Source organism: Zootoca vivipara, chromosome 6 (genome assembly GCF_965207765.1).
Source record: "Zootoca vivipara chromosome 6, rZooViv2.hap1.1, whole genome shotgun sequence".
In the NCBI taxonomy this organism is placed as follows: Eukaryota; Metazoa; Chordata; class Lepidosauria; order Squamata; family Lacertidae; genus Zootoca; species Zootoca vivipara.
Genome location: NC_142589.1, coordinates 21,370,946 through 21,392,643, shown reverse-complemented (window position 1 = coordinate 21,392,643; position 21,698 = coordinate 21,370,946). Strand labels below are relative to the sequence as shown.

Sequence of the window (21,698 nt, the reverse complement as noted above, 5' to 3'; positions counted from 1 at the left end):
TCCTGATTTTCCTTGAAGAATTTCCGATGGCCGCTCATCAAACACAACCCTGTCAGTCTGTCCTCTCCCATTGTACTTCTGAGCCAGGTCTTTACCCTTCGAAGGGTACTGAAAGATCGTTCAACAGTAGCCATGGTGGATGAGAAAGCACTTAAAATTAGGAGTGTGTGCCTTGTTGCAGGGGGAATAAATATTAGCCTCCTCCAAAAGTGCAGCCACTTCAATGTCCTTTAATTTGTCTGCTGCTAAATCCTTCTTTTTCCACAGATTATACCACAAATCTAATTCTGCAGAGATATCACCCAACTCATAAAACTCCATGAAAGACTTTGCATTTTCCCCCCAAATCTTTTGAAGCCATTTTTGGCATGTATGAAGGATGAAGATGGGATAAGGCAAAAGCAGATGTATTTTCATCTGAGAATATAACATTCAAAGAAAAAGTTAGGGAGACAAGATAAGAGATTATCAACAACCGTCTCCAGTATTCAATCGCAGTCTCAGATGGCGGATTACTTCTGTGTATTTGCTTTTGAGCGATTCGTGGTACTGATAACTCAACCCCAACTTTCTCCGCGATATCATGTGATTTTTTAAGTAATTAATCAGAAACATGCTCAATTTCTTGTCGAACCGTCTTGATGACATCAAGGATTTGACCAATATGTTTCCTCACCATAATCAAATCCATATTTTTACCTTGTAGAACGTTCATAACGGGTTCCAAAATCACAGAGTATTTTGCAATCATGACTAAACCTACGATGAAAATTGGTTTAGTAACTGCACAGTGCAATTGATAGGCAGATTTTCTTGTAGCATTGTTTCCTTCGACTGAGAGATGTTCTAGTGCATTGACGATTTCATGGAAGCTTTCTGAAAATTTTCTTATGCTCTTGTATTTCTCAGACCATCTGGTCTCACAGAGGCTGGTGACTCTCTAAAGAAGGATATTGTATCCTTAACCGTTGCAATTGTGTTTCTTATTTCTGGTAGTTTGCTTGTATCATTGACCACAATATTTAGTTTGTGGCTTGAGCAATGGAAAAATAAAGATTTACTGTACTTTTTCTTCAGAAAGGCATGCACACTACTTTCTTTTCCAGCCATTGTAGAACATCCGTCAAATCCAAATCCAACACAATTCTCTGCTGAAAGATTCTGATCAACCAAAAAACTCTGAATTGTGCTAGCGATTGTAGGGGCTTCTTGAGATTTCAGCTCAACATAGCCTACAATTTCCTCTCTGATTTTAGCCATGTTTAGCCTGGAGAAGAGAAGGTTAAGGGGTGATATGATAGCCATGTTCAAATATATGAAAGGATGTTATATGGAGGAGGGAGAAAGATTGTTTTCTGCTGCTCCAGAGAAGCGGACACGGAGCAATGGATTCAAACTTCAAGAAAGAAGATTCCACCTAAACATTAGGAAAAACTTCCTGACAGTAAGAGCTGTTCGACAGTGGAATTTGCTACCAAGGAGTGTGGTGGAGTCTCCTTCTTTGGAGGTCTTTAAGCAGAGGCTTGACAGCCATATGTCAAGAATGCTTTGATGGTGTTTCCTTCTTGGCAGGGGGTTGGACTGGATGGCCCTTGTGGTCTCTTCCAACTCTATGATTCTATGATTCTTCTGCTCCTGTTTAAATCAGCCCCTTTGTTTTGAACCATGAGGACTGGAGCCCATTTTTAAAACAGGATTGATGACAACAAAGTTTTTTAGACACTGTGAAGAACACATTCCACAATGTGTAACATTCTACTACATCTGGAGGCAGCTTCAGTTTCCATTGGCTAATTCATTCACTTACAGTGGTACCTCAGGTTAAGAACTTAATTCGTCCTGGAGGTCAATTCTTAACCTGAAACTGTTCTTAACCTGAGGTACCACTTTAGCTAATGAGGCCTCCCACTGCTGCCGCACCAATGGAGCACGATTTCTGTTCTCATCTTGAAGCAAAGTTCTTAACTCGAGGTACTATTTCTGGGTTAGCGGAGTCTGTAACCTGAAGCGTCTGTAACCTGAGGTACTACTGTACCCGACAACCGCGTACAATTATGGAGTAACACCCCCTCTTGCTTAGACTTTCCAAAGCCATCCAATTCCTGCATTGCAGAGAGATGGGCTAGACTTGGGGTCCCTTCCAACTCTACAATTCAGTGAATTCCCAAGCTGTTTGCTGGAGCAAGACAGCTGTGCTGAAAAGAAGCTGTCCTTGTGTGCTGTAAGAAATCAAGGTGTTCAAGTAAGGAATGGTCCTTTGAACCCAGCACCATCCAGTCATAGAGGAGGCTGCCCATTGGGTCTCTTGATGAGTCACTGCCCTGGGTTCACCCTGCTTTCCATTAGCGCCATTCAGAGGTGGGTCATTTGGCCCCCATAATTTCACCGGCTGCAATTCGATGGTGTTGATATACAGTCAATGAGAACATTCTCATGCGGAGAGAAACAGACAAGCAGAAAGAGAGACAGATAGATTCTCTCTCTCCATTCTTTCCATATCATTCATTTAACTAATTTATGCATCACCCTTTAAAAAGGGGGTTCTCATAAATTACATAAAAAATCATGTAAGGCAGAGAGCAAATAACATATTTCTAAATATTTCATAATGACTTTACACATTCCTCCTTTCCATATCATTTTCTCAACTCCTCACGATTGGAACAGAACCTTGCTGGGATCCTCATTAAAGCGCACACTTTGTTCCAAGAAAGCAACAATCCTTTTGCCCGCCCTGTGGAACGCCCTCCCATCAGATGTCAAGGAAATAAACAACTATCTGACTTTGAGAAGACATCTGAAGGCAGCCCTGTTTAGGGAAGTTTTTAATGACTGATGTTTTATCCCATTTTTAATATTCTGCTGGGAGCCACCCAGAGTTGCTGGGGAAACCCAGTCAGATGGGTGGGGTATAAATGATAGTGATAATAATTATAATAATTATAATTACTACTATTATTACTACTACTATTATTAGAGAGCCCACATGGCAAGGACACAGCAGGGCAGGAGGTGCCAGAGGACCTCTTGGTTCTGGCTAGTCACCTAGTTGCTGGGCGCTCTGTATCAGAGGACTGTGCTCCCTTCTCCAAACATTGTAGTCCTACTGTAAAACTGCCTCCCCATATAAACTTTTTTTAATTAAAAAAACCCCAAACCACTCACAACACTACACACTTGATGTAATGTGCAGTTAGGTCCTCAGAATGTTTAATTGCAAAAATGAGTGATTCCAAGCATTTCAAGTGAGAGCAGGAAAAACAACAACGCATTGACACGAGAGCAGTTGTGATGGTTTATTGGTTGCAATTCTGGTGGTTCATTAAGATTTTCTCATATTGATCCACAAAGGTCGCAGTGTGGGCTCTTCAGTTCTCATTCAGTTTCTAGAGGAGGAAAAGAGACCAAATATATATACCGGTATGTGAATTAGAATTTAGGTATCAGAATACACTAATAGCCAGGATAGGCCAGGTGCAAACAGCTTGCTGAACTCGGTCTTTGTTCCTAGACTGCGGCCGGACAAATGCCCCTTCTGCATTTTAGTGTGGGGATTTTGGCCCCCAATGAAAATGAGACACGGTAAATCATGACTTGACTTAAATCCCAGTAGGTTCAATGGAACCAAAGTTCAATTAACTTATTTATTTATTTAATAATTTTCAAATACCCTCTTGATTGGTTTCTTCTTGTTGTTGTTTTTTTAAAATACCCTTAAGCCTTAAAGCTGTTTGCAAAAAGAAAACAATATAATCATCAGTAAGAACAACACCCCCCAAAAGCTATTTAAAACACGCAAAGGTTACCGTAATTAAAATCAACAATAAACTGAAAACAGATTAAAAGACATGCTAACAGTCTACATACAGTACCTGGGGAGACTTGTCTAAACAGAAAGGCACCTGCCTGATGTCAATAGGTGGGTAGTTCCAAAGTTTGGAATTTACAGTACAGTCCTACTTATGTCTACTGAAAAGCAACCCCTGGTGAGCTCAAATGGGGTTACTCCCAGTTCAGTGTGTCAATTAATGACTTGGACTTAATCTCCCCCCAAAAAAATAAAATAAAAATAAAACCAGAATGTGCCAAAAATGTTGAAGATTTGACTGTGGACCATCTACTGTGCCCTAAAGCTGGAATGCCACTCCCAAACTGTTCACAATGAAATGATAAAATACACTTCTCAGTTTCTAACAAAACACAAATGCTGGATTTCAGCATTTGGACACTGAGAACTCTTTTGAGTTCTGAACGAGAAATTATGCAGATGCTAGATGTTAAAAAAAGAAAAGAAATGTCAGCTGCAGAGGTACGAATTAAGCCTTCCATCCAGACCATAGCAGCTTTGCTGGGCAAAAAGACGGGAACCTCAGCTCCTGAATCCATTCAATGTAAGCAGACACAGGGGTGAAAACGGTCGGCTTCTTAGCGGTGTTGCAGCCCAACCGCGATCCAAAGCTTACAATGCCATGAACTTCCCAGTTGCTGCCGCCCTGGCAGTTCAAGGGTCCTCCAGAATCCCCCTGCCAGAAGAAAAATAGGATACATATACCATACCTCTGTTTCCCTACTATGACCCAAGGGCTGGGCAAAGTGGAAGTGGAGTCCTGGGTAGACAAAGCTCACCTATGTGCGTGACAGAGTCCACAGGTCTGTGTGTCTGTTTTATGCAGGCTGAACCTGTGGCTCTCCAGATGTTGCTGGACTACAACCCCCCCCATCATCCCTGAACGTTGGCCAGACTGGCTGGGGATGATGGCAGTTCAACAATATCTGGAGTGTTAGTGTGTGATGGAGGGGCACAGATTCCCCATCCTGCCCTATAACAGTTCCCAAACTATATGAATTTCTGCCTGTAATGCAACTTGTAGGTAGGGTTTTCAAGGTTGATGTTTGCACCCAATATTTCTCCCATATGTTCTCTCTGTCCTTTGGCCCCATTCACCCCCGCCACTATCCAAATCCCCTTAAAAAGAGTCCCACACACCTTGTTTCTCCATCCCTGCATACACACCATACATTTAAAGCACATTACAAATGCTGGAGAAAAGCAAATTCATTTCCTTCTCCTGCATTCTAAGCTAATGTATGTTTTACTTTAACCACCAGAGGAAACTGGTTGTGTAGCATTCTAGCCAGCACTAGCTTGTAGCTTCTATGCCTAAGTTAACTCCACACCTAAGCTGAGCCATTTTGTTCGTTGATCTCTCCATACAATATGTCTGTTATTTTCTCTGTCTCGTCTTCACTCATTCCACAAACAGTTCCTGCATGAATAAAGCCTTTGAACTCCAGAAACGGTAAGTGATTATTCCAGTCTAATTCACCTAAGTTGCAATGGTCTGCTAACACAACTTCCTAAGTACCTAAGTGGCTTGGCAAGGGTCACTTGGACTTGGTCGGGATACAAGCAAGGACCGTTGTTCGTTTTCATGGAGAAAATTGTGCAAACTAAGTGAAACCACAAGCAACATTCTTCAGAGTGAGAAAGTGGGGAAGGCTCTATGAGGAAGGGAGAGTTTGGGGGGACTTACATTGCAACCTGAAACGACACCATCGCCTCCTGCGCACAGCATTTTGGTCTTGACCATGGAGCCCCACCAGTCCCGTTTGGTGCAAGTCTGATGATCTACTATAGGAAGCAAGGCCTGCTGAAGGTTGTCAGAGATGGGGCCATTGGCTGCAGAGTGGAACAGACAGGAGAGTGGTAAGGAGCCTTTCCCAAAGAGTCAAAACCACATTTACACACAACCTGCTTGCCCCTGTATTCCACTTTGATCTGCCATCTGGCCTTTGCCAGGCTACCTGAATTTATGAAATCAAAAGCTGGCAACTCTGCATGAATAGTGGGGAAACTTCTTTTGGGCAGAGGGTTGCATTACTCCTTGGGGTGCTGTTGGGGAACACATTTCAAAAGTGGGTGAGACTAGGGCCCCCCCATGTGCTGGACAGGAAATCCCAAATCATGCACCCTTTACCCACAGACACACAGTCAACAAACACTTAAGAGCAGGGATGAGGAGGCACTTGGCTTGGTTTGGATTTTAATGCAAACTTATCTAATTTGCATTTTCTGAATCAATTGGCAGACTGAAACATAGCTACTCTTCAGTATTCACACTTAATTAAAAGTTGTATTATAGTTCGCCAAACAAGCAGTGTGCAAGAAAAGTGTATCTTAGGAAAAAGTCTGCCTAAAATGCATAGATTAGTAAAAACAACACACAAATATGTATTCTAGTAGAGGAAATTTTTTTATAAAAGAAATAAATGTGTTTGCAAGGGGAAATTACATCCAAGATTGTGTGTCTTGAGAGAAATTCACTCTAAAATGCTGATGGTTTTCCCATAGGTATTTGAAAAAAAAAGAAATTGGCAAACTGATGTGGAAATGTGGAACACTGAACTTAAGACTGTAAAAATGAGAAACTGAGAGAATCTCAAATTGACAGATTCATCTCATCTTCTTTAACTGCAGGTACACAACACAGACACCCAACTGCGAAAAGGGAGCCTCCTTAGTGTACAGAGAAGACCCACCGAAGTGAATGGACATAAGTTAGTGGTGTTCACAAACTTCAATAGATCCACTCTCAGTAGGACTGGCATTGGATGCTACCCCTAAGGTCTTCATCCAGATTTTTCCAGAATGCTCATGCCCAGGACAGGGAGCACCCAACTTACTTGAGAGTCGTCCCCATCCAGTGACATAGCAGGGGTGATCCTGGGCTAGCAGCATGGCGTCTTTGGCAGGAGGGAGGCAAGAGGCCTGGATCGTGTCACTGAACTGCACATGCTTGGCCAGTTTGAGGAGGGCAATGTCGTTACTGAAAAGCAACCCAAGAGGGGACAGGGGTTTATCTTTTGGTTTTCGAAAGCAGCTTTTCACCCAGAGGAGTCAAACTTAATATTCTCCAGCCTTCCCCAACCTCACGCCCTCCAGATGTTTGAACTGCAACTGCCACCAACCCAAGAGGGTGAAGTCTGTTCTCCCCCTGGCAGCTTGCTGAATGATGGATTTGGGGGGGGGGAGACAGAAGAAGAGAGAGAGAGAGAAGGGGATGTCAGGAAAAAGGACAAGGAAGGGTGGCAAAAAGAGAGAAAGGGGGCGGAAGAAAGAGAGAAATGACTGATGTCACCTGATGAGTGTATGCACCCCTGCAGTAGAATACCCCCACGAAATGCAGCTCTTGTCAGGAAAAAAAGGCACGCCATGTCTGCAACAGTAACCTGCATATTTTAAATCCACTTTTCAAGTTCTCTAAGCCAGCAGCCATCATCGTATGTCTTAAGGCAGTGCTGGTAATTTGCCTGTCAGCAATGGCAAACCAATTTAACAGGTCATCCCGTAAGCAGACACCCCCCCCCCAAAAAAGCCCAAAACAATAACAATACACACAAGTTTCTATGTGATTTCTCGCACCGGCAGAAATTATTTTGGCAGGATAAGGACTTGTGCAGAGAGGTTGGACAGATCTCTCCCGACTCTCTGGATTCCAGTTGACTTACATGATCAAGAAGGAGTTCCACTTCTCGTGGACGATCGACTTCTCCACAGCAACAGCCACAGAGCCAGCCTCCTCTTCTTTCAGGTTATGTTTGCCCAAAAGGACGCGGTAAGTCCGACCGGAGCTACAGAAATAAGGAACAGGCAGTGGCGTTGTGTGTGTGTGTGTTATTATTGGGCCAAGTTCAAGGTGTTAGCAGCTTAGGACTAGCTTACCTGCAAAATGCCCTTACCCACTTGACCGCTTTGATCTGCGGAACTGGCATGGTTACAGGCACCATAAAGAAATAAAACCTATCACCCATGACCCTGAGATTAAGAGCACCGTGTTCGACCGAGTGAGCTATCCCAGAGCTCCTACCCCATATTTGCAAAATTCTCATTAGCAGTGATGAGCTATGAATGAACCACTTTTGGTTCTATGGGACATGTCAAACAAAAGGATCTTGGCCTGAGAGTGCAGCGCGATTTTGTTGGTACTTTTCCCCACTTGAACAGGGGGACCTTATAGACTCCCTTCCATCCAGAAAAATCCTGTGGCCATTCTGAACAAGTTCTGAAATTCTGTCACAAAAAGTGACCTCCTGCAGTTGGCGTGCCCATTTTAATTAAAAAAATTAAGTCTAAAAGGTTTGGCTCAGGGTTCAGCAGAGCACACCGATGTGAAACAAGGAAATCTGAATGGTAGCGTGGGTAGAGTTGCCATAGGTTCAGGTTTTCCTGGACACATCCGGGAATCGGGCTGCAAAAAGTCGTTCAGGTGGGTTTTTGCTGAACCAGCAAAATGTCTGGGAAAACCTGGACATGTGGCAAGTAGGGCGCTTTTTGTTTTTTAAAAAAATGCTTTTAAAATCCTCCCAAAAGTCCAACAAACTTAAACTTGAGCATCTCTCCCCCCCCCCATGCTCAACAACTTTGTCCAGATTTTCACTTTTGGGAATATGGCAACCCTAAGTGTGGGTGTTCTAGTATTACTAGGAGACAGCTCCCTTGCAGCCTCAGGACCATTGCAGCCTAATGGGTTTCTATAGCATCCTTGCTGTTGGTGGGGTGCTGCTTACCTGATGCAATGAGCAGCAGTCAAGACCCAGTTGGACTCAATCAGGGTCCCTCCACATGTGTGAGCCCAGACTCCGTTCTTTTTGTACTGGAGGGAGACCTGAAAAGCAACCCCCCCCCCAAGGCAGAGGGCTGTTAGCTGTACGGAGTAAGAACAAATATTTTGGCCTCACACCTTGACGTTTCTTACATATCAATTCACTGCATTTATATCCCCACCTTTCCCCCCAGCAATTCAAGGCAGCAAGCCTGGTTCTGCAGCCTTCCCCATCTCATCCACACACCAACCCTGCGAGGTAGGTTGGGCTGAGAGGTAGTGACTGTCTCTCCTCCAAAGCTGGAGATGGGAGGCAGCGGCAACAACCGACAAACGATTTCTCCCCTTCAGCATTTAGATCCAGCCCACCGTGCTGGATCATCCACTCTGCTAACAGGTCGTGATAATCTTCCTGTCCATGGCTGAGCCTGGGAACCTCAGAACCTGCAGCCACCTCTACCACTTCTGGTGGCAAGATGTTCCGCAGGACGACACTGAACACACTGGGCCATTTCTCCCCTCCTAAAAAGCAAACACGACATTTGCTTGCACCACACGTGGTGGGAAACAGCGGATTTACCTGCCAAGGCCAGCTATGGGGTCTGGCATCCTCACCTCCGACAACACCGGAAATGTTGGGTGGATAAGCAGGTTTGCCACAGCCATGGGCTGGAAGAAGACAGGAGGCGTGGGGGTGATGAAAGAGACAATTACCGTCTTTCTCATATTATAAGACACGTCTTATATTTATTTTTTCCTCAAAAAAACACACTATGGCTTATTTTCAAGGGATGTCTTATTTTTTTTCCTCCTCCTCCTGCCGCGGCCGGCATTGCTGCTGCGCCTATCACTATGTCTTATTTTCGGGGTATGGCTTATATTCCTTGAATGCTTAAAAATCCTGCTATGGCTTATTTTATGGGTATGTCTTAAAATATGAGAAACAGGTAGGGAAAGGGAGGAGAGAGACAGAGACTGAGATGAGCATCTTGGGTACCACAAGGGAGCCAGAGTTGGACACAATGGTATTGTCCATTATTGGTTTAATGAAAATAAAATAATAATAATAATAATAATAATAATAATAATAATAATAATAATAATATAGTATTTATACCCCACCCATCTGGCTGGGTTTCCCCAGCCACTCTGGATGGCTTCCAACAGAAAAGTAAAATACAGTAATCTATTAAATATTAAAAGCCTTCCTAATGTGTTCATGGATTTTTGGCAGAAGCATCCTTTTAAAAAACGCTACCAGAGGCTATTTATTTCATTTATTTCTTAATTTATATATTGCTTGATTGTAAACAACAACAGCATCAAAGGAGCTTACAAAATAAATAAATAAAAATGAACTCATTTAAAAAGCAGAACCATTTTAAACCCTCAAAAAAAATAATGAAAAAAAAATCAATGATAAGCTAAAGACCAGATCAAGCATGTGTCAATGGTCTACATGTCTCAGTAGGTTTGCCTAAGCAAACCGTTTTCAGCAAGCGCCGAAAAGAGTACAGTGAAAGCGGCTCCTAGGCAGGGAATTCCAAAGTTAAGTTCATTTTGTGCAAATTTGTATGCTCTTGAACTATGATGAAGCTCATCTTGGAGAGAGTGGCTACTTCACCAGAGACAAGAAACTGAATTCATTGCATTTCCAAAGAACTATTTTGGGCTGGGCTGAGACTTGTATCAATGAAAAGACGAATTGCATGCCAAACAGCCCCAACTTAACTGCTGCATGTACTGCACCAAAGACACTTACCGTAGCCCAGGATCAAAGTGACAATGGCCAACTTGAACATGGTGACCAAGTGATGGTGATCCAGGGGTGAAGTCAGTCTATTTATAATGGAAACGAGCCTTCACCAGGTTTAAATAACAGGCTATAACTGATCTTGCTAATTTATCACTTTGCAAATAGAAAGAATAAAGGGACAGATTGCTGGAGGGCCCTGGCTGGATTCCACACTCTGGTTGCTGAAACATCTCACAGCAGGGGTGTTGTTCAAGTTCTTTGCACAGGCATGAGACCTCCCCCTTTTAAGCTTAAATTTTCTTTTAAGCAGCAACAAAAATTGCTTCTAGGGTGGCTTTCTCTCTGGAAACGAGCCTGATTTTTCATCTATGCATCTAAATCAGAGGTAGGGAAACTTTTTGAAGCCTAAAGGGCCACATTAGCTTCTGGGTAATCTTCCAGGGTCCACATTCTAGAGGGGAAAGTGGGTGGGGCAATAAATATAGATGCGACATCTTTGGAGAAGGCTAGTTTCTACACACATTCTGCACACCCCTCATGGGGCGTTTTCCAGCCAGGCAGAAAAACATCAAGGAAGGGGTGAAGCTGAGCTGGTGGAGGGCATTGTCGGGGGAGAAAAAAATTAAATGAAGGTGTCATTGAAAAGAAACAGGCCAGTTCAGTCATAAGGAAAAAGATGCATTTGAGTGGGAATTATTCATTGTCCCAAGGCATTTCAAGCATTGTGGCTCTTTTTCAGAGGCGACTGATTTCACATATTTAAGGACTGGCAGCAGCTCTACACAATTTCAGATAGCTAGGCATCTTTCTTGGCTGTACCTGGAGATGCCAGGGATTGAACCTGCGACATTTCCTCATGCAGAACAGGTGCTCTACCTTTGAGCCCTTTCTCCCAAATAAAATAAGATTATAGTTCTCATGGACTCCAAACAAAAGGATGATTTTAAGAAGTTGCCTTTATAGGGAGTCCATCTAGTTCATAGAATCATAGAGTTGGAAGAGACCACAAGGGCCATCCAGTCCAAGCCCCTGCCAAGCAGGAAACACCATCAAAGCATCCACTTAAAGACCTCCAAAGAAGGAGACTTCATTACTCTCCTTGGCAGCAAATTCCACTGTCGAACAGCTCTTACTGTCAGGAAGTTCTTCCTAATGTTTAGGTGGAATCTTCTTTCTTGTAGTTTGAATCCATTGCTCCGTGTCCGCTTCTCTGGAGCAGCAGAAAACAACCTTTCACCCTCTTCTATATGACATCCTTTTATATATTTGAACATAGCTATCATATCACCCTTAACCTTCTCTTCTCCAGGCTAAACATACCCAGCTCCCTAAGCCGTTCCTAATAAGGCATTGTTTCCAGGCCTTTGACCATTTTGGTTGCCCTCCTCTGGACAAGTTCCAGCTTGTCAGTATCCTTCTTGAACTGAGGTGCCTAGAACTGGACACTGTATTCCAGGTGAGGTCTGACCAGAGCGGAATACAGTGGCACTATTACTTCCCTTGATCTAGATGCTATACTCCTATTGATGCAGCCCAGAGTTGCATTGGCTTTTTTAGCTGCTGCACCACACTGTTGACTCATGTCAAGTTTGTGGTCTACCAAGACTCCTAGATCCTTTTCACATGTACTGCTCTCAAGCCAGGTGTCACCCATCCTGTATTTGTGCCTTTCATTTTTTTTTTGCCCAAGTGTAGTACTTTACATTTCCCCCTTGTTAAAATTCATCTTGTTTGCTTTGGCCCAGTTGTCTAATCTGTTACGGTCATTTTGAAGTGTGATCCTGTCCTCTGGGGTATTAGCCACCCCTCCCAATTTGGTGTCATCTGCAAACTTGCTCAGGATGCCCTCAAGCCCATCATCCAAGTCATTGATAAAGATGTTGGATAAGACTGGGCCCAAGACAGAACCCTGTGACACCCCACTAGTCACTACTCTCCAGGAAGTCAGCCAGCCAGTTACAAATCTACTGAATGGTAGCATTGTCTAGCCCTCATTTACCAGCTTCTTTACAAGAATATCATGGGTCACCTTGTCAAAGGCTTGTAATTCTGTCAAAAAATGAGATCAGATTAGTCTGACATGACCTATTTTTCAGAAACCCATGCTTTTAGTGATCACAGCGTTCCTTTCTAGGTGCTCACAGACCGTTTGCTTAATGATCTGCTCTAGAATCTTTCCTGGTATTGATGCCAGGCTGATATCAATTGTCTGTTTACACCAGGCATCCCCAAACTTTGGTCCTCCAGATGTTTTGGACTACAATTCCCATCATCCCTGACCACTGGTCCTGTTAGCTAGGGATCATGGGAGTTGTAGGCCAAAACATCTGGAGGGCAGCAGTTTTGGGATGCCTGGTTTACACTGACTGGCAGCAGTTCCCCAGATTTCAGACAGGGTTCTCTCCTGTTAAATGTTCAGAAAAGTCAGAGGCCCAAGGCAGTATAAGTTCATCAACTAAGTTTATTAAATATTTGTCAGTGATAACAGTTCACTCATAGACAAACAAGAACAGAGCTCACAGGATACACACACTGAAACCCCAGCAAGAAACTGTCAGTTGGCAGTTGGCAGTTGGCAGTGCCTGAGCTTCCTTGCCATTAGAACATTCATCTGCCAGCGATTATATGATTGGTTGGAACGCGCGCCTGGCAACCAAAGATGTGTTAAACCCGATACATAACACCCTTCCCCCCAACTTCCCAACAAAAGGAACAAACATAGTCATCAAAGTGTGCCGGCCCTTTCCACTCCCTCTGGGACTGTCACGGTACCTGAGCCCGAGTGGGTGACCCAGGAGGTTCCTCCGGTACCTGCGGTATGAGTGGGGTGGTCAGTGAGGCCGGCTCCGAAGGGGTCACGGCCGATGGATCCACTGCTGGGGTAACTCAGTCACCGGCACCCCATCTGGTTCCCACCCTGGCCTGGGCACAGAATCTTCCGAAGTAACCATTTCTCTGTCCTCTGGTTCTGCTTGAAGTTCCATGTTGGGAGGTGCCAACCCGTCGCCCTGCATACCCGTCGCCCTGGCGCCATGGTGCGATGGATCCCTCTGGCACCCCGCCCCTGCCCTGTTTCCCAGCGCCACCCAGCCTCCGTGCCTCCGGAGAGAGGTCTGAAGCTGCTGAACTGCTGAGAGACGCGCCTGGGGCTGTGTTAGCCGTGCCTCTCAGCGGGCACAGCGGCGCTCCTGGTGGCCTGCCGCCCTGGCGCCCCGCGCCACCAGACCCGGGCCTAGAGATGGCCTGGTGCCCTGGTTCTGATCTGGTGGAGGCGTCTCTTCCAAACCACTCCCCCCCTCCAATCCTACCTCATAGGAAACCAGACCTGTACAGCGGGCAATGGTACCTGGGACCCAACCCTGTCCAGGCCCATAGTTTTGGACGCACACTGTGTCCCATGGGGAGAACCCTCTTGGAGCCTCCCACACCACAGTGGATGGCTGTTGCTCAAGAGCCCGGTCGGGGTGCATACGATCAAGGAGGGGTAGTGAGCCTCTTTCCTATAAGCAACTCTGTTGGGCTCCAGTAGGTCACTGCGCTTGGGGTGATGTGTTGGGCCACAGCACATCTTTGGTAGTACAGACCATGCATTCAGCTTGGCTGTTAGTGGCCAGGTGAAAAGGAGTGGAACGAATGTGGCAGATTCCATTCTTAGTTACAAATTCTTCGAAAAAGCGGTCCCATTATCACTAACCTGTGTGTCTGGTAAGCCGTGTGTCACAAATAGCTTCCTGAGTGCGTTTATGAGTCACGACTGTCTGTGCGTCTGCGGTGGCCTCGTCAACGGTTAGCTGCTGATAAGCTTGCACTAAATCCAGCTTCCCAAAGATCTTGGCTTCAGCCAGGGTCGCTAACACGTGGCTCACTACAGGAACTGGGTATGCGTGGTCCTGTAAGGCCCGGTTCAGGGTGCATTTGTAATCACTGCAGATATGGACTGAGCCATCCAGCTTAACCGGTGTGACGATTGGGGTTTCCCAGGTCCCCGAAGCTACCGGCTCTAAGACCCCTTGGGCAACTAATGCTTTGATGGTGTTTCCTGCTTGGCAGGGGGTTGGACTGGATGGCCCTTGTGGTCTCTTCCAACTCTATGATTCTATGATTCTATGACTAAGCGATCAAGCTCCTCATCGATCCTGGGTTTAAGCGCAAGCGGGACTCTATGGGCCTTGACCTGGATGGGTTGCACCATGGGATTGAGCCGTAGGGAAATTAGGGGTCCATTGTACAGGCCCAGGGTTCCATCAAAGACTGATGGAAACTCCTGGCAGATCGATTCGAATTCTGCCCCTGGGGAAATCTGATTAAGCTCTGAAACGCCTAAGCCTAACGACTCGAACCATGCTAGGCCTAGAAGGCTAATGAATGGGCCCTCAGTTATGATGAGGTCCAAATTCTTGGTGTACTTCTTAAACTGGACCTTGAAGGTGCCCATACCCTTTAGCCGGATTCTTTTTCTCTGGAAATCCAGCAGCACTGTGGGAGCCAGGTGGAGAGGAGGACCGCCATCAGGGCAAAGCTCTTTCAGGGTCTTAGTAGATATTATGGAGTAGGATGAGCCGGTATCCAACTCCATAGTACATGGGGTTCCCTCTATCTTGAGTTGCACCCTAAGCTTATTGGACCCCGGGGACGGAAGTTGAAGTACCCTGGCTGAAGAGGTGGACTGTAACTCCTCCTCTATGTAGGCTTTGTGGACACGTTGCTTGTGTTGCGCTCCGGAGGTCTTGGAGCGGCAGACTCGGCCAATGTGCCCCGTCTTCCCACAGTTGCGACATGTGGCATCCCGAAACCTGCATGTCCGACACTTGTGGTTTCCCCCACAGCTGGCGCAGGTCCCTCGAGGTGTGTCAGATGATTGCTGGTTTGATGATGCGCTTGTAGTTAGGGAGCGGTGTTGTTGGTCGGATCGGTCTGAAGCTCGGTGGACACCCTCTACAAAAGACGACTGGTCTCACTGGATGCGGTGAGTTCTCCTTTCGGTTCGTGGGCTGTGGGCCACCTCATGCGCGTTACCATTCTCAAAGGCCGTGGCCATATTCATTGCTTCCATCATCGTGATGTCGTCTTTTGCTAGCAGCTTGCGGCGGAGATGGCTGTCTCGCATGCCAATGATGAACCTTTCGAGAAGTCATTCCTCGATGTCAGCGAATCGACAATACATTGCAATCACCCAGAGCGCTGTGATGTATTCACTCACTGACTCTTGCGCTTGTTGCTCTCTGTGCGTAAAGTCGTAGCGGCGATGGTTCTTAGTTGGCTGAGGCGCGAGGTGTCTTGTCATAGCCTGTCTCAGCTCCTCGAAAGTGCATGCCTCTTTGATCCCTGGATGCCATCAGACCTTCCAGTAGAGTGCTTGTAGCAGGGGCCCAAAGGGCCCCAATTAAGGTGATAATGTAAATCCCTATAAATTCTAGAATATGCTTATAATAGTGAATTATGGGAACTTGTTGCTTTAAGAAACTGATGATCTAGCAAGATGCCGTTCTTTTACCAGAACAGGTCAGCTAACACGCAAATCACAAAGATATAATTCATAAGCTAGAACACAAATTGTTACATAGTACACGTAACACAGGTTCCCAACTATTATCTCACAATGTAACATCTTATTGAGAATCAAAGGCCTAGCTAGCAATCCCTGGTCTAGTTAGCAATGCTTATTGCGCATGCGTATTAGATTAGGTAATGACATACGAATTGAATATGAAATGAGATAATGATGAATATTAAAATATTAAATGATGTAATGATTTATGTGATTGGTTAAATCAAAATCCTTTGTCTGAAATGTTATAAATTCCTGCCCGACCTTTGGGCGGGGTTGCAGTTTTGCGAAAAGATTCGACTGTAACCTTATTGCTTTGCAATAAACATAATGGACTCCTAACTCCTCTTGTCTCTGAGTTTTATTGGCTAACTCAGAAGATAAGCCATTTTTTGGCTTACAACATGATGGTGGAACTTCCCAGCACCGTCAGTAGCACATCCACCTTGTCTGCTTCCCTAGTGAAGCCTTGTAGTCGGATGTAGCTTCTTATTCGGCAGAGCCACTGCGGCCATTCTGCAGGATGGCTCATATTGAAGTCCGGTGGTGGCCGACTCTGACTGGTGGCCATTCTCGGACCTGAAGCAGTCTCTTGTGCAATTATGGGTGGTTGCGAAGACACGGCAGGTGTGGTCTCATTTCCGGGGCTTCTTACTGAGTCCAGCATGGCGGTGAGGTCGCACTTACTGAGTGGCAACAAGCGGCAGTGCTGCAGTGCAGCCTTGGGCCTCTAGTAGCTGGCAGGAGCTCAGGATCCCATCCTCATCGCCAATGAAAAGTCAGAGGCCCAAGGCAGTATAAGTTCATCAACTAAGTTTATTAAATATTTGTCAGTGACAACATTCTGTTCACTCATAGACAAACAAGAACAGAGCTCACAGGACACACACACTGAAACCGCAGCAAGAAACTGCCAGTTGACAGTTGACAGTGCCTGAGCTTCCTTGCCATTAGAACGTTCATCTGCCAATGCTTATACGATTGGTTGGAATGCGTGCCTGGCAACCAAAGATGTGTTAAACCCAATACATAACATCTCCCATCCCTCCCTGAAGGTACTGAAAACTGAACCTGGGACCTTCTGCAAACCCCATGGTCCCTCCAGCTGGTCCCAGGACTGGGTGCACTGAAAGTCTGCCCTGGCTTTGCCAGCTTGCTCTCAACTAGGCTGCCAAGGGCCCCCACCCCACCCCCCACATCTTCAGCAGGCATCGAAGCCATGGCCTTGATGGGAAAACAGGTGCTTGTGAGACTATCTTGGCATGGCCTTTGGAAAGAAGGAGACGGAAGCATTCCAATTGCCACGTCTCCCAGTGGCACACAGCCAATGGGGACCTTTCTGTTGCTGATGGCATCCTTGGCTGGATCTGCCTCTGATAGACACACCCAGAATATAAGGTTGGATGGAGTTCATCTGTTGAAAAGAGCTGGACACTCCATCCGAGGTGCCCTCAGCCATGATTGGAGTCCTCTTCGCTGCTCTGGCGTTGGCCTCCGGGCGTATGGGTTGAAACCCAGGATAAATAAGAGGATGTCTTTCTTCAGGCAATGTGCCTGGTTCATAGCCACAGGGCATGGAGGTGGCCGGCCTCCGCTCCTTTAGAGCCACTCACTGTATCAGGTACGTCAACAGTCAAATGAAAACAACTGTTTTCATGTAAGACTCTGGGATCCTTTGCAATTTTTTGCCATTTCTGGACCAGGATGACCCGATCACTGTTCTCCATGTTGCTAGGAAGCTCCAGGCTGGATTATTGCAATGTGCTCCATGTGGGACTGCCCTTGAGGTTAGCTTGGCAGCTCCGCCTGGTGCAAATATAGAGGCTATTCACCCCAAATGGAAGCAGATTTTGCACCAGTGTGTCCATCTCTCTACTTTAGACATTTCCTAGTGTTCTCTCTCACACCAGTGTGACTTAGAAGTAAACATCAGGGTGGAGCTATGCAGATGACAGGATGAGGGTGACATGGGCCTGATTTGCATGGGGAGATCTGTCCTGAACAGACTGTATTCTTAGGGTTGAGGTGGCTACTTCCTATCTCTTTCTGCTCCTTAGCCCATAACCAAAAGTATGTGTAACTAAAATTACGGCACTTTCTTCCTGTTAACCTCTCTCTCCCAGTCCCTGAAGTTTGTAGAGTTGTAGTTCAGACTGGACAAGTTCCTTGGAGCAGGGAATCTTATCCTCTGTTATCTGGAACATACATTCACATTTGCAATCTATTATTATTATTATTATTACTACTACTACTACTACTACTACTACTACTACTACAGATAACTCTCTGATCGCCCACTCCTTTTCTTCATATCTTTTTTTTTTTTTAGTTCTTCTCGGACATATAGGGTCTACCTCGGAAAGCACAGTCTCTCAGCCAGCGAGAAAGCATCAGTTGCTTCTCTCCCCAGAAAAAAATCCTTACTCACCCAAAGTGGGACTCAAGTAGTATGTCCAGCGGGTAACTTAATAGTTTTTCATGAAACAAGTACAGAAGAAGCTAGGATTCCCAACAGATTTGGCAGGGTGGAGAGAGAAGGGATGAAATTGGTGGCATACTTACTTCTGGGAAAATAATTCCAGAATTGGTTTTCTTTTATTACCAAAGCCAGAATTTAAAGCTTGCTGTGCCCCTCCCCGCTATTTCTCCCCCCTGAGTAAAGCTTGGGATTTCTGAGGAAAAGTCATCACCAGCATTTATTTATCTACTTAGAGCACCTGCTTGAATTGCGTAGGCTGCACTTGTTTGCTACAAAGCCGCCTTGTGGAGATGAGTCTCAGAGCACCGCTCTATTTGAAAGCTGTCAAAGAAGTATTGTAAGAAAGGAGAGCACGAGGAGCCTTGAAGTTACCCATCAATAGTGAGCAACACCTGAGCAGCAGGCACCCAACTCACCTGGTCTTCCTCACCATGGTGGGACATACTGCATTTCTATTTGAACGGCAATAATTTTAAATCTGCACCTGCACATCTAAATCAGGACATGCATATTTTATACAAAAATATGTCCCCTTTCTCTTTGCTCGTTAATGATGCATTCCATTTCTGCTTAAGTTATTATTTCTAAATGGGCATCTACATACATATAAATTAGCATATGAAAATGTGTTTGCAGATCTCGGATTTCCTCTATTATGGCACAGCATCAGTGGGTTCCCCTACCCTGAGTAATTAATGTATCCTTCTGAAGATGTTTGAGTCAAGGTGCTGGGGTTGTACTTAACATGGTGGTGGGATGTATCTTTTGTACCCCTTTTGTACCCCTCGTGTAATGTCCTTGCTGATCTATGGTCATTCCACCCTCAGTTGCAAGCTGCCCATTGCCCACATCCAGAGGCAGCAAGGAGAAGGTTCTGTAGCCAGAATGTGCATTGGGACCCTCGTACCTACGGGACCGCCTCTCCTGGTATGCCCCGCAGAGGACCTTAAGGTCCATAAATAACAACATTTTGGAGATCCCGAGAACATAAGGTGGTCAGATTGGTCTCAACTAGGGCCAGGGCCTTTTCAGTACTGGCCCCGACTTGGTGGAACGCTCTCTCACAGGAGACCAGGGCCCTGCGGGATTTGACATCTTTCCACAGGGCCTGCAAGATGGAGCTGTTCTGCCTGGCCTTTGGGCTGGACTCAGCCTGATCCCTATGTTTTCCTCCCTTGTGGTTTTGATTTGGGCTACTTTAAAATGAGGCTGCATTCAAAAAATTTAAATTTAAACTGTATTTTAACCCGCATTTTAATTAATTGTTTTTCTCTTTTTTACGTCTTATTGTAATTTTACTGGTGTCAGCTGCCCTGAGCCGGGTATAAATATTATTATTATTATTATTATTATTATTATTATTATTATTATTATTATTATTATGCAGGAGCTCAGCCTCCCTCTTGCTCTTGTTGCATGTTAAGGGACCAATTTTGGAAAATTGGTAGCAGCTGAGAACCAAACAGGTGCCCTCAAACAAAGGAACCCTTCAAGGACACCCATGTCTCAGCCCTATCAGGGAACCAGTGTAGAACCAGCTGGCGGTTCCCAGTGGTGCCCCCAGCATTGCTAAATATCAAACTGGAGAGCAGCAAGGTGGGGTGGAGAACGTCGGGGAAGCCCTTGATCGCCAAAGAAATAACAAATAAATTAGCCTCGCCAACCCGCAGCCTTCCAGATGTTTTGGGATATCAACTCCAATCAGCTGGTAGATACAGGTATGATAGTAAAAAAATACTGTAAGATGCCAGGTTGGCAAAGCCTGAAATTAGGTATTAAAGGAGGCATCATTATTTGTTCCACCTTCATGTTGGCCACATTCAGCATATATATATATATATATATATATATATATATATATATATATATATATATATATATAAATGTAAACTGGCCATGTTTGTTAGTCTCCACATTTCACTGAAACCGCTTGACTGATTGAGTTCAAATTTGGACACAACGTCACATGCGGTTATGCGAGGGTTTGCATACCATTTGCGTAGATAGACGTCACACCTATGGCAGGTAAAGCAGGTAAAACCCACTGTTCCTGAACACAAAACTCAGACAGCCAGGGATGCTGGGAGCACAGGAGATGTTGCAAAACAGCGCCCTCTAGTGACGGCTACACTGGTACTGCAGCTAGGAAAGCTTCCCTCTCCACAGCATCTCGGCTTGGCTTTGCAGATGGGCCGCGGGGGCAGGATAGGTCATGGGTCGGGACAGAGTGGGGCCAATCACAGGAATGAGCCGGGGGTGGGGGGAGGAGGGGCGGGACAGGTCATGGGTCGGGACAGGGTGTGGCCAGTCACAGGGATGAGCCGGGGGGGGGGAACAGACTAGGTTACGGGTTGGGACAGTCACAGGGATGAGCTGGGGTGGGGGGAGGAGGGGGCAGAATAGGTCATGGGTCGGGACAGGGTGGGGCCAATCACAGGAATGAGCCGGGGGTGGGAGGGGAGGGGGTGGGACAGGTCATGGGTCGGGACAGGTTGTGGCCAGTCACAGGGATGAGCCGGGGGGGGGAGGGAACAGAATACGTTACAGGTTGGGACAGGGTGGAGACAGTCACAGGGATGAGCTGGGGGTGGGGGGAGGAGGGGGCAGAATAGGTCATGGGTCGGAACAGGGTGGAGACAGTCACAGGGATGAGCTACAGCAACGCGTGACCGGGCCAGCTAGTTGTCAACACAATCTTGTTCTAGCAGAGGGTTTTAAGGGCTTGGCTAATTTGATTGGGTTATATTTTATTTTATTGGGTTATAGCCAGTGCTTTTTTCTGGGGAGACGCAGGGGGACGCATACCCCTAAACATTTTGTGAATCTTTGTACTTATGTCCATTTACTGTATTAATTATTCCCGGTTTGAACTATAAAATGGTGATTTTCTTGAGTCAAAATGAGAGTACCCCTAAACATTTTTAAAGTAAAAAAGCACTGGTCATAGCCAATGCTAGAGTTACTTGGAGTAGACCCATTGAAGTTAAGCGACATAACTTTTTTGGACTGAGTTTTACTGTTTTATCAATAATTATTTTATACGTACCACTTACCTTTCCCCCGATTAAGCGGTCTATAAACCTTTCTAAGTAAAAACAAAACAGGTGCAGGCTCTTTTTCCGTAAAGCTCCTCACATTTCCTGCGTCTTCGCAGTCTGAAATCCTAGTTTCTTCAATGCTACACTTTCAGAGGTGCTTCACGGCAAACTCAGCCACAAGAACTTGAGCAACTGGCAAAATTCTAACCTTAAAGTGATTATCAGTTTTTGTTTTTCTCCAAAAGGGGGGGGGGAGTAAACACAGCTCTGGACC

General features: G+C 45.6%; 1 protein-coding gene across 1 annotated transcript; it reads right to left on the bottom strand.

Annotated features, from left to right (window-relative positions):
• Positions 1 to 3,282: 3,282 nt before the first annotated feature.
• Positions 3,283 to 10,439, bottom strand: LOC118079003 (chymotrypsin-C-like). The gene is made up of 8 exons (XM_088671756.1): positions 10,366 to 10,439; positions 9,184 to 9,272; positions 8,569 to 8,666; positions 7,510 to 7,632; positions 6,685 to 6,827; positions 5,535 to 5,680; positions 4,376 to 4,523; positions 3,283 to 3,388 (listed from the first exon to the last, which is right to left on the bottom strand). Exons 1-8 carry the CDS (start codon positions 10,403 to 10,405, stop codon positions 3,369 to 3,371), a joined length of 807 nt encoding a protein of 268 aa, XP_088527882.1. The 5' UTR covers positions 10,406 to 10,439; the 3' UTR covers positions 3,283 to 3,368.
• Between the last annotated feature and the right edge of the window lie 11,259 nt (positions 10,440 to 21,698).